Source organism: Sardina pilchardus, chromosome 23, assembly GCF_963854185.1.
Source record: "Sardina pilchardus chromosome 23, fSarPil1.1, whole genome shotgun sequence".
NCBI classification, from domain to species: domain Eukaryota; kingdom Metazoa; phylum Chordata; class Actinopteri; order Clupeiformes; family Clupeidae; genus Sardina; species Sardina pilchardus.
The window spans coordinates 10,893,874-10,907,327 of NC_085016.1; the positions used below are offsets into that span (position 1 = coordinate 10,893,874).

The 13,454-nt window shown below is 41.3% G+C and overlaps 2 protein-coding genes across 2 annotated transcripts in view; one reads left to right on the top strand and one right to left on the bottom strand.

Annotated features, from left to right (window-relative positions):
- Positions 1 to 7,313, top strand: part of itsn1 (intersectin 1 (SH3 domain protein)) — a 54,690-nt gene extending 47,377 nt beyond the window's left edge. The window contains exons 34-39 of the mRNA XM_062528430.1: positions 402 to 614; positions 1,058 to 1,179; positions 1,472 to 1,554; positions 1,724 to 1,807; positions 3,123 to 3,296; positions 3,878 to 7,313. Coding sequence (XP_062384414.1) covers positions 402 to 614; positions 1,058 to 1,179; positions 1,472 to 1,554; positions 1,724 to 1,807; positions 3,123 to 3,296; positions 3,878 to 4,026 — 825 coding nt within the window. The 3' untranslated portion in view covers positions 4,027 to 7,313. The remainder of the gene's footprint in view (positions 1 to 401; positions 615 to 1,057; positions 1,180 to 1,471; positions 1,555 to 1,723; positions 1,808 to 3,122; positions 3,297 to 3,877) is intronic.
- On the bottom strand, positions 7,256 to 12,837 carry LOC134071638 (carboxypeptidase O-like). The gene is made up of 9 exons (XM_062528434.1): positions 12,694 to 12,837; positions 12,205 to 12,265; positions 11,820 to 11,921; positions 10,395 to 10,499; positions 10,190 to 10,306; positions 9,680 to 9,767; positions 9,294 to 9,496; positions 9,112 to 9,196; positions 7,256 to 8,345 (listed from the first exon to the last, which is right to left on the bottom strand). The coding sequence occupies exons 1-9, from the start codon at positions 12,753 to 12,755 to the stop codon at positions 8,077 to 8,079; spliced, it is 1,092 nt and encodes a 363-aa protein (XP_062384418.1). The 5' UTR covers positions 12,756 to 12,837; the 3' UTR covers positions 7,256 to 8,076.
- Between the last annotated feature and the right edge of the window lie 617 nt (positions 12,838 to 13,454).

The window sequence follows — 13,454 nt, forward strand, 5'->3', positions numbered from 1 at the left end:
CTTTTGCACGCTGATGTACTTTTAACTTCCTCCTCCATCAAGCCTCACCTCCAGGCGTCAATTAATCTGTTTGAATCTGTTTGTTTCAAATTGGCCGTTAATGCTGTAATCAGTCCTACCCATATTTAGGCCACATAATATATAATATGACATTAGGCAGTACAGTATGGAGATTCCCACATTATCAGAGCTACTGTACACTCTCACCTGTGTGTTCATAGACCAGTTCACCTGGGTGTCCCTTGGTGCTCCCCAATCCCTCTATTTGTTTCAATTTTCTTTTTAATTTTTAATTTAACACTTGAGCACAAGGAATTTCATTACTTATAGTAAATGCTTTTTATAAGTACATGACTTTGAACTTTGAACCAATCGCGCTGTCGTCCCTTTTCCACCACAAGCAACTGGTGTTCAACTCGGTGACCAACTGCCTGGGCCCGCGCAAGTTCCTGCACAGCGGCAAGCTCTACAAGGCCAAGAGCAACAAGGAGCTGTACGGCTTCCTGTTCAACGACTTCCTGCTGCTCACCCAGATCATCAAGCCGCTGGGCTCGTCCGGCTCCGACAAGGTGTTCAGTGCCAAGTCCCACCTGCAGTATCGCATGTACAAGACGGTGAGTTCCAGCCCGCCTGTGATATTGATTCCTTTTACTATTTAAACGAGAACTCTGTTCATGTCAGTAAAGGCTTTGCAATTGAAATGGAATTGATAGATAGATACTGTAGATAGATAGATAGATAGAGTACATACATACATACATACATACGTACATACAGTACATACATACTTTATTGATCCCCAAGGGGAAATTCAAGGTCTCAGCAGCTTAAGACACCACACAACATACACTACAATGTAAACAGGATGATACAAAGCAAATCAACAAATTGTATTATTTGTGAGATGGTTGTTGTTTGAGGATGGTAGTGTTCAGAGCACTGATCTATAAAGATTATTAAAGTATTCTTTATAGATCAGTGGTTCAGAGCTGCGAGGGTCTTTGTCACCTTATGTGAGAGTCCTCTCATGACCTTTGACCCCCTCTGAACTCCATAGCCCATCTTCCTGAACGAGGTTCTGGTGAAGCTCCCCACTGACCCTTCCGGAGACGAGCCCTTGTTCCACATCTCGCACATCGACCGCGTCTACACCATACGGGCCGAGAGCATCAATGAGAGGTAGGGCACATAGACACTGATTCTCTCTCTCACTTTCTCTCACACTCTCTCTCATCCTCACTCTCTCTCTCTCATCCTCATCTTTTCCACATGAACAATCTCTCTCTCACACCCTCTTTTTCCTCACACACACACACACACACACACACACACACACACACACACACACACAACCATTCATCACGTATGTGCCCAAAAATAAAAGCTTCAGATTTGTTCATATAGCAGTAAACATTCGGATGCATATTGTATATACACAACTTACACACACTCTTGTGTCCATGTGTTACAGGACGGCGTGGGTGCAGAAGATTAAGGCAGCCTCTGAACTCTTCATTGAGACCGAGAAAAAGAAGAGAGAAAAGGCCTACCTAGGTATGTCATCATATCACACACACACACACACACACACACACACACACACACACACACACACACACACACACACACACACAAGGCATCTGTTTATTCCGTGTAATACTTGTTAACTGTTGACAGTTGACTCTGTATGTTTGTATGTTCTAACTGTCCTTCTCTACGGCAGTTCGCTCCCAGAGGGCCACAGGCATCGGCAGACTCATGGTCAACATTGTTGAAGGGATTGAACTCAAGCCCTGCCGTTCCCATGGTAACTAGTCTGTCTCATCATCTTTCTGTCTTTGGATGAAGTTAACTCGTGAGCCTAAATCAAGCACTGTTAGCTGCATCACACAAAACATGGTGTCTGACTACAGTATAAAGTGAAATCTTGTAAATGCCTGTTGATGAGAGGGCAGTGTTTACGACTACTAGTAGTAGTTTTCCTGCATGTTCTTCTTTACACTTTCCGTAAAAACGCTTCAGACACACCTAATAATTCATCCTTATTGACTTGCATCTCTCTCTCTGTGAGCTTGTTTATTTCCTGTGGAGCCAAGTGTGTTTGAACCTGCTGCTATTCTGAAATGTACAGTAGTTAGTGTGTACACGGATCCTGTTGGGTGTTGCACCTAGTGAATCAGCACGGTACGATAAAGAAGGAGGTGTAGACACTAATTGCATTCAGATTTGCGGCAGGTTCAAACACACCTGGCTCCCCAGGAAACAACCGAGCCCACGAAAAGCCTTTCGTGCAACTACTCCATTGCATGCGAGTGTCTGAATGGGGCGTAGCCTTGAGTGCTCTCTGTCCTCACAGAGTCTGTTGGAACATGATTTTCCACTGCGTCATTTCTCTTGTTCAGAATAGCAGAACAATGTGAGCGACTTGACACAAAAATAAGATCTAATCAAACTGAAATGGTGGCTAATGCATTCTCACACTGACAGTGCACTTCCTGTGCGTGTCCTTTCAAAGGGTCATGTCCGCTAGAATGATGTTTGTTTCTCAGAAAGGTCTCCTAACGTCCTGAAGCGCTGATTATTGGTCCTGAATTCTAAGTGCCATGATCGGGTGAAAGTGTCTGCCGAGTGAAAATCACATCAATATACAGTAATGTAGAATTGTGAATGTTTATAATCATATTTTAATCAAGTGGGTGTTGGTGGATGTGGCAAATGAATTGAAGCATTGGTTATGGTAAAAATATGAAGCCTGGAAAAGGCTCTACTCAGTTTACAAATGCTTTTGCACACCTCTTTTGTGGGGACAGGTGCGTTGCAATAGGTTAACCAGCTCTACTTAAAAGAGAGAGAATCCCGCACACTGTCCATTACGTATGCAAACATTTATTCACAGTGTTCACAACGTTTCGGTCATAGACCTTCCTCATTTGAATTCACTTTGTGAATACTGTGAATAAATGTTTGCATACATAATGGACAGTGTGCGGGATTCTCTCTTTCAAAAAAAACATGAAGCCTGACGTAGGTTCAAAGCCTGACGTAGGTTCAAAGCCTGACGTAGGTTCAAAGCCTGACGTAGGCTCAAGTCCTCTCATGGGTGGCTGATGGTTTGTGTTCAGGGAAGAGTAACCCCTACTGTGAGGTGACGATGGGGTCCCAGTGCCACATCACCAAGACCCTGCAGGACACACTGAACCCCAAATGGAACTCCAACTGCCAGTTCTTCATCAAAGACCTGGAGCAGGACGTGCTGTGTGTCACCGTCTTCGAGAGGGACCAGTTCTCCCCTGACGGTGAGAAGCTCCTCTCTATCTCACACACACAGATACACACACACACACATAAATAAATGTATAACATTCCGGAACAAGCATAAATACAATTGCAAGTGTACCTTCAAACTGTATACAGTATGTACCTGCAAACACACTGATACACACTTAATTCCTTGCCTTTTCCCCCCCCACATAGACTACCGTTCAAAAGTTTGAAGTCACTCAAGGAACGTCTGTCTGTGTGTCACTCTGTCTGTCTGTCTGTTCCACGCATAACTCTCGAACCACTCATCCGACTACTCTCAAATTTAGTGGGTGTCATCCTAATGGCACAGGTGTTTGCAGTGCCAAATTTCATGTTATACGAACAAACGGGCTCTACACTAGTGGAATCTGAAAACTGCTGCCCTGATTAAAAAAAAAAACAATGAAATTGATTTCAGCTGATATTCTTATAATGGAGTGGACTTGAAATGTCTGAGCTTTTGAACGGTAATGCATAGCCACTCACACTTGCTTACTCAGACAAAGATTTTCAGATTCTCTCTCCTCCTCGTGTGTTTCACTCCGTCGGTCACCCGCTTTCTCCTTCTCCCCAGATTTCCTGGGCAGGACGGAGATCCGTCTGGCGGACATTAAGAAAGACCAGGGCTCCAAGGGGCCCATCACCAAACGGCTGCTGCTTCACGAAGTCCCTACGGGCGAGATCGTAGTGCGCCTTGACCTGCAGCTCTTTGATGAAACCTGAGCAGTCCCATGCCTCTCAAATACACACACACACACACACACACACACACACACACACACACACACACACACACACACACACACACACACACACACACACACACACACTACGCCCCTCTTTTCCCACCCTTGGTGTTTTGAAGCCTAGCAGCCTACTGTGACAATCCCATCTGCCCTGCTCCAAAAACACACACCATACTTCAGTGTGTGTGTGTGTGTGTGTGTGTTTGTGTGTGTGTGTTTATTTGTGCTTGGAAGCAAGTGTGTGTGTGTGTCTCTGCGTGTCTGTGTAAAAGCTGTGACAGTCTTAATCAGTGATCTATTTTTATGAACAGTTTTATGTTTTTAAATCATGACCATTATACACATGGGGATGACCAGTGCCGAGGGCCCTGAGTCGGCTGAGGTAGCCTGAGAGGAAATAAGACTCTAGTATTTATCAGCTTCATCTCTCTTTCTCTCTCTCTCTTTCTCCCCCTCCCTCCCTCTCTCTCTCTCTCTCTCTCTCTCTCTCTCTCTTTCACATGGCTGCAGCTGTTTCTTCAGTAGTTTCGCTAAAAAGAATTTTAAAAACAAAACACTATTCATAATATGTGGCCTAAATATCAGTAGGACTGATTACAGCATTAAAGGCCAATTTCAATCAAAAGACTCCTGGAGGGGTGAGGCTTGACAGAGGAGGAAGTTAAAAGTGCATCAGCGTGCAGAAGGGGGAGAGTAGGAGGAGAGCCTGTGTGTAAGGCTGTGTGTGTGTGTGTGTTTACCTCCGAGAGGCCCTCACACTGCACACGTACAGTACATCAGCGTGTAAAAGGGGAGAGTAGGAGGGAGAGACTGTGTGTCTGTGTAAAGTAGCTGGTTCTTTTCTCCTCTTAGTTACAGTGTCAAAAGCTCTGTCTCCAGGTTGTGGACTCGTGTCACACACTGTGTCTGGCGCCGGCCGTCTGGACGGTCATCTAGCACAGACAAGGCTGTCGGTGCACATACTGTATATTTTTAGTGGAGCAGAAAACCTTCAAACACATCCTTTATGAGCCAAAAGCCAGTATCCTCAGTCAGTAAGCAGTAGATTCATTCCAGCCACAGCTATTAGCGACGTAGTTCCATTTATTTTTTTTTCCTGTTTTTTTTTTTTTTTTTCTACGTTTTTCAAGTTGTTGGTTTAGGTACAACACATCCAAGGCATCAGGCAGATATGATATGATATATAGACATGCTGTAAAACTGCATTACGCATTTTTGTGTTGATCAGTTATTGTTTTCTTGAATATACATTTGGTCTTTAAGTATTTGCACCTTCAGCAGTGCGGATTAGGTTAGCATTAACGTCATCTGTCGTACTGCGATGTTGACCCTCTCACAGAGCTATCGGCACTCTACCCCACAACATGTCAAGATAAGTCCAATATGGTTGATCATAAGCAAACAACTCCCATTCCAATCCACCGTTAAACATTGTGTGCCATGCGAGATCTCAAAGGATGTCCAAATGTACAGTATGCAAATGACCTGTTGAGAAAGTGCTCCTTGATTTTAGTTCAGGAGGTCAGGATGATCTCAGACTGACCAAGATTTGTTTATTTTGTTTCGTTTTAATCTTAATTTATAAATTATTTATTGGATTGACGCGGGTTTGAGACCAGGTCCCGTATGTGAATGTAAACAGGGTGATGATGACGGAGGTGAGATGGGAGGTACTGTAGGCCTACTCAAGTGAAGTTTTGATACATGAAGACCAAGTAGCAATATTTGAAGCCTTGTTCGAGCATCTTAAGTATAAAGAATGGGGAGTGCACAGAGAAATCTTTAAATACATGAGAAAAAAAAAACACTCCATTCTGCTGCATTCCAAGTAGTCTCATAATATTCTACCTTGACGCACTCCTAAAGGTGTCTAAAGTGGTCAAGGGTCTGTAAGGACGATTTCGCATTGCGTATGTATATAAAGGAGATACATGAGAGAGCTACTGTATGAGTGACCACGGATGAGAGCCAGGGACTAAGTGACCTGGGATTGGATGAAGTTTTTGTCATGCCTAACCCTGATGCGCTCTTCTCAATCATTCATATCCAACCGGTTGGAAACATGTACTGTATATTTGTTTTTTTGATTTGTTGTTTTTTTTCCATACATCAAAAAAGGTAACTATTTAATATAGAGTGCTATATTTATGATGGGTATGAGTGACATTGGTCATGATTGTGGAGGACCACTTTTGTAAATGTGCATTGTTGATTTCGAAGGGTGCCCCCCCTCTCCCCCCCCCCCCCCCCCCACGGAATTGTGCTTTGGGTGGGGATACTAGTGTGGCTAACACTGTACAGTAGTTGTATATGTTTGTAAAGAGCAACTGTTTTGAGGTCAGCCTTCCAAATCAGTTTTTGAATTTGTTTTCATCCATAAGACAAGTAAGTAGCTGACAGATGAGTAGTGGTACTGAGATATGCTGTTAGGAGTCTTTTTAGTACAAATGTGAACTGATGCTGGATTTAAAAAAAAAAAAAGGTCACTTAACATTTAAAAAAAAAAAAAAAAAAAAGAATGAAACAGAGTTGGTCAAAAGGGAAATGCTGACTTGTGATGTTGTATGTTTGTGTATCTGGTCTCTCTCACAAGGAAGAAGCGTATTCCTAATTACCGCCCAGACAGTTTCCTTGAATTGACCAGTCTTAGGGCAGCTCTGCTGAAAGGCGGAGTCAGGACTAAGGGGACAGACCCTTGTGAAATGACCTGCCTGGGGAAGAGAAGCTGGGTTGTTTTTTCTCTTGTAGCAGCTCTGTACATGTTTGTATGGTGCGTTGTTTGAGATGAATAGTTATAGAATAGAAACCCTATGGTTTCTTCTCACTCTGTGTGTGTGTGTGTGTGTGTGTGTGTGTGTGTGTGTGTGTGTGTGTGTGAGAGAGAGAGAGAGAAATTCCATGTGGTATGTAAGAGTATGACTTCATGTCACAAGCCCTACAGATGAATAGTAGGTCCCAAGGCTGCTTGACCAGTACCCAACACCCTGACCCTTGACCCTTGACCCTTGCTGTTCCCATGGCGCTCAGTTCTGTACAGTCCAAAGCAGTTGGCTTGCCCTTTTTTTTTCTTTCCTTTTTTCGATTTTTTAAAGGATCAAGCAGTCTTACTGAATCAATGCGCAGGAAGTGTCCATGTTACAAGCTCTGAAGGAAGTATAATATATTACTACTTGAACATGAATTATGTTGATGACAATGTATTGTTATCAATGTAGGAGCAGTGTATTGTCTTAAATGTTACCAATAAATCTCAATTGGACCAAAGTTTACATTTGTGATGTTTTGGAAAATGTGTATGTGCATCTGCATTCAGCATTCAGTATCTGGACTGTTTCAATGTTGAATCGTTGAACAATACATCATGCAATAGCCATGATTTCCAAACCCATACTGCGCTCAGGGTGGCTGTTTTTGGATATTTACTTTGTATGGATAGTAAAACATTTTTTTCCATACTACAGAGCAAAATGTGACAACATAATAAATTCCCAGAAGTAGTTACATTTCTAAACATAATTAAATACCCAATATACACATATACTGTAAATTGACCTTCTTCTGCTCTTCTCACACACTTTTTCACACATATTTACAGTTTTTGCTTACACATGTTTACAAACAGTGCAAAGAAGAAAATGTGTTTCAAGTAAATGGTTACACTGTGTTTAAGGTATGGATACAAGAAGTTTTGGTTTTGAGGCTTTAGTCTAAACATTCATTTTTAGTGTGTAAACAATGGGCAAAAACTGTGTTCACTTAAAGGGATATTCCACCATTTTTGGAATTAAGCTCATTTTCCACCTCCCCTCGAGCAAAACAATTGATATTTACCTCGCCAGTATCACAGAACAGCTGGATGAACGGGAAAACAATTGATATGTACCTTTTTCCCGTTCATCCAGCTGTTCTGTCAGTCTGGCGATACAACTACAACAAAAGGTAAATATAAATTGTTTTGCTCCCTGGGGGAGGTGGAAAATGAGCTTAATTCCAAAAATGGTGGAATATCCGTTTAAGTTCCCCTCTTTTAAAGCAGGGTGGTACTAGTCGTGAACCATGAGGCCAGCAGTGCTGTCCACAGAGTTGCCACTACGCTAACAGCAGAACTGTGGAAGGTCTTGTCGTGGACGTAGGTGATGATGGAGCGAGCTCCCTCATAGGCCTCCTCACAGGTGGGCTGAATCTGGTCCTCTGGGAGTTCAAAGCCGAACTGACCCTCATCCCTGAGCTCGAAGGTGAAGACATAGGGGATACCGATGAAATAAGCCCAGTCCATGGCCAAACCTCCCGATGAGTCTGGGGAAAATGCAGATTCCATCGCAAGGCATTTGTTTCACAGTTCTTTCTAGATTAGTCTCCCTGCATGCCCTATATGAATACACTTAAAAGCAAAGGCAATAGCCACTGTATTATCACACAGATAAACAAAAAATATGGTGTGTGTATATATATGCACAGTACATGTACATACGAAGAGTTCAGATGCAAAAGCCTCAAATCCACTTTTTGTCAAAAATGAGATAATGATGGTGAGTGAATGCTCTTCACATATAGTGTGAGTTACTTCAATAATTTAGCTTCAAACCTCACTAAATACCATACTCTTCCTGGTCTGAAATATTGATTTGTAGGCGAAACCCTATAGGAGCCTGATACAAAATGCTCATTTAAAAGAGAAGTGGTCAGACGGATTTAGAGGCTTTTGCATCTGAACCCTGACTACTGTACATACTGTAGAGTAATGAAACATTCATAAAGCCTCATAACGATTAACATAACCCATTTATGACCCATCACTGATGTAGCACAATGCATTTTAAACTTCTTTTAACTCATAAAGTCATTATTGATGCCACATTATCCAGGGCTAAAAGAAACTGTATGGCACTGTGATCCTCTAGGTTATATGGGCAACATCATGGCACTGTGTTTATAATGCACTTTGTACAGTATACTGAGTTTAAGTGTAGTGTTACCGTACACTGATAAATACAGTAATTATACTCCATGGAGATCATAACGCTGGGTAACTGAGAATTGCAATTGGTGAATGAATACTTACATATTGTGTCTGTTACGGAGCCCACTACGTAGTTCATTCCGTGGACTGCCTTTATGGCTTTGGCTGCAGAGTTCACCACCTCTGTCTGAGGAACACAGATGACACAAGAACATGTACTATAGGAGCTACAGAGCTTCCAGTCAGTGGTGTCTGTACCTGTTCCCACATCACTCTTATCTTACCAGCTCATCGTAGTTAGGGACCTTGACTTTGGGATGACCATATGGGAAGAGGATCAACTGGCTAAAGGAGTGGTACGTGAGGAAGCAGATGATATTTTTACTCCTTGCCCCAACAAACTCCACCACAGCCCTGGTCTCGTTCTCTGAATTGGCCTTGGGACCAGGGTAGATTTCGTCTCTGCAGTCCGAGGATACACCAATGGCTGCGAACCCAGTATCAGAGTCTCACATGTACTGTATTGCGCCAAAGTTTCTATTTCTCACAAGAAGGTATCAATTCCATCTCTCCTTTGAACACAATACAATTGTTAAATATACATCTATATTTTTAGAGCTGTACAACATTACGTTTTTAATCTTGGTCAGCTGTATAGAAAGGTACTCACTCCCCCAAAGGAAATCAAAGTTACGGTTGAGGTCTGTGCCAATACAACTGCCGGGACCTTCTGATCTGTTTTTCCTCCACAGCCGAGTCTGAAGAAGTGGTCATTTACAAAGCCAAGGGAAATAAACCATATAGTCAGGGATTATGTAATACTTTTCTATGCATCCTATCTTCTATCTACACTACAGTATCCCTCACTGTCAATGGCCAGGTTTCCCAGATTTAGAAGTGTTAAGAACTTCTCAGGGGTGTTCTTAGAACGTTCTTAGAGCTCTCCTAAGAAGTTCTTAGCACTTAAGAGCTTCTTAACGAATCTGGGAAATGCAGCCAATATCTGGACCTGTTCAAAAGTAGGTTTACACGACAATACCTGAACAAGCCTGTCTTCTTACTATCACCCTCTCCACCACATCCCTCATACTGTCACTTCTTTATAGTATTTTTTATTGGAAACTACAATGTGAGTGTTGAATTTCTTTAAAATGTTTTAGTTGTGATTGTTGAGACTCACCGTGTTGTCTTTCCAAGTGTATGTGTAGCCATCCACATTCAGCACAGGGGTGACGTAGAAATCCAGGTTCTTGAGCATCTCCTCCACTTTGGCGTCGGTTTTGTAAGTGCGGAGTATCTGTGTTTGAGAGAGTGGTCAGGGTATTTGAATAAAAGGTATCTGAAAGAGCTGTATAAGGCTTTGACAGTGCAATTAAACACCTCACCTCTTTCACAAAGTACTGGCAGAAAGCTGTGGAGATCCATTCTCTGGCGTGGATACCACAGTCCATCCAGATGGCCTTTTTGTTTTCAGTGGAATTCAAGCCAATCTATAGAAGTTATGAGATTTAAGAGAACTTGCTATTCAAATGGATCTCCTTGATAAAAGAGGTTAAAATAATCTGATGCCTTAAAAAAAAAAAAAAATCTTTGTAAAGTGTGAAAGTACCAAACTCATTCTGTTTTTGCAGAAAGCAAATGAAACTCTACACAAAAACATCAAATGGTTGGGTTGTTCTGTGACCACCAACCAGAGGACACTTGTATTCAAAAATGTGAGGAATGTCCGATATTTCCGGACTGTTGCTTGATTCATCAACAGGAAACCATTTACCAGTAGTTTAGTTAGACAGACATTATAGTCCTTGAGCCAGAGGGGTTGGTCAGTACCATCTGAGGGGAATAAGTCTCATAGAGATTTAGTGTTAAAAAATAAGTGATGGTATTGAATTGGTAGCTTTTTGTGTGTTATTATCACCCTGTTGATGTCTAGTATACGCTTATGCAGCAATATATTACAAGTGAATAGGCTAAACATTTTGAGTAATTGATATCCCCTCAAAACTACCACAGCTGATTATTTACATTATACATCACAAACAATGTATCGGAAATTTTCTGAAATATTATGTATAAATATGTAAACGAGCCAATATATAATGGTGTATGCAATAATTTGCATTGATTTCAAGTACAGAAATCTTAGCACTGGATAAAACCAGGATAAAAATTATTTTTTTTTGTTTTTCATGTTGGTGACATGAAATAGATTAGACTAACATGATTAGAGTAAAATATTATGCCTGAAATGCTGCAGGCCTATTTTTGAGAATGTCTTCATACATTTGCTGAAAAACAATGTACTATCAATACTAGCTTATAAGTGTATGAACAACTTTCTCTATAAAATCCTCCGGCATAAAGGAATATAACTGGAAACGGTAGGTCCCAAACAATTGAAGCGGAGATTTCTGGTTCAGGGTTATCAAAATAATGATAATATAATTATTATCACCACCACCCAGTACTTGTGTCCCTGTGCAAAGGTTCATGCTTCTGCAGAACTGAACTATCCTGGTGAAAACTGTTGCTGCTGCACTATTTAACAACTCAAAATAAAATTCTTAGAATACTATAGTATATAGCCATATGGAAGCTCTGTATACATTACAACTGTGATATGTTTAGCCTGGATTATGTGACAATATAAAAACATTATACGGAACACTTCCTCTTATGTCATTTTTACTCATAACTTTAAATTACGTCGTCACACCTTTTTGGCAAAATGTGTCAAAGTCTTCTCTTTACTTGCCACATGCTCTGGCCCTTTTTCCCTTTTCTTTGTTACAGCAAGATCCAACGTTTACCTTGAGCAATGTGATGTCTCTGTTCTCATAGGACTTCCCATAGGTAATAGTGGATACTATCTCAGGGTTCTCAGTTTCAGTCTTCTTCATCCAAGCCATGATCTATAAGCATCATTTGCAAGTTGAGAAATAATGAAATAGGATTTCTTACATTTACATTAAATACAATACAAATTTCTTGCCATACTACCAAGTTACCGCACTTCCTGCATGATGTGTTGTCAGTAATGTTTTTACATGTGAAGAGGTCTACTGTTACTGTACAATCTGATATTGATTATCCACTGTCGTGGAGAGGTGTTACACAGACAAAGGCTGTCCAACTTAAAGCTGGGGATGACAACATTAATATCAAACAATAGGAAGGGGATACAATGTGTCTCACTTCAGGCAGAGGGTGGTACTTGGTATAGTCATAATTTCTTGGCTCTGTCTGTTTGAAAACTCTGTTCAGAAGAAGGAACAAAATAACATTTCTATATTATGACCATTAGAGACAAAGCAATAAACTATTATTCCTAAAGTCAATGGTTACCTTACTATGGAATATTATACATAGAGAAGTTAGCTGTCTGTCAGCTCAAATGTCAGATTTGTGGAAGTTCGGAAACTAATTTTCAACTTGCACTAGTCAAATTTCCTCTATGTCTACCTTGAAGGATTTTTTTTCTTGATCTTATCTCACTTTTCGCAGAGTGTAAAAATAGTTTTAGAAGACTGGTCTTATTCTATCAAATGTACATATCATTATAACAGTAGAGCCGGTTTCATTGATTTTAATGCAATGCATGTTACAGTATGAGCCCGGTGTGGCCTGCTTGTTAATGATGATAAAAGTTCACACAATGTTAAATTGAATGTTAATGCATCTTACCTTGCTGTGACTGACTGTCCATTTAATAACAGCATCAGAACCACAACCACTGGCCCCTTCATAAATCCACTGGTCCAGCTGTGTGAGGAGAATTCTGAATGAATGAGCTCTCGTTTTGCAGTGATAATAGGAGTCTACCTAGACTACAGGATGTGTGTGTGTGTGTGTGTGTGTGTGTGTGTGTGTGTGTGTGCGTGCGTGTGTGTATTTCATTGGAACTTGAGGCTTCCTCTTTCTCTGTGTGTATGTGTGTGGGTGTGTGTTTATGTGTGTGTGTGTGTGTGTGTGTGTGTGTGTGTGTGTGTGTGTGTGTGTGTGTGTGTGTGTGTGTGTGTGTGTGTGTGTGTGTGTGTGTGTGTGTGTGTGTGTGTGTGTGTGTGTGTGTGTGTTGTGTGTGTGTGTGTGTGTGTGTGTGTCTGTTTGTGTGTCTGTTTGTGTGTGTCTGTGTTAGCCTGAAATGGTGGTAAAAACTAGAGGGTATAGCCTGTAACCTGAAATTGCAAAACTGCAACCTACCACGAGAGCAAGTATCTTTCAACATGTGTCATTCATGTGTGGTAAATGACTTTCTGAAGAAAAAGGAAATGTTTACCAGAAGCATCGTCAGTTTCAAGAAAAGCAGGCCTTGTCAATGTAACCCTTGACATTCTTCATCATTCCAAAACGAGGACAACAACCTCTACCGGCACATCCCGGAACTTTGAATTTACTGCACATCCCCCACCCCCTTTTAGGGGAAAGCTGATCGCTTAGATTGAATG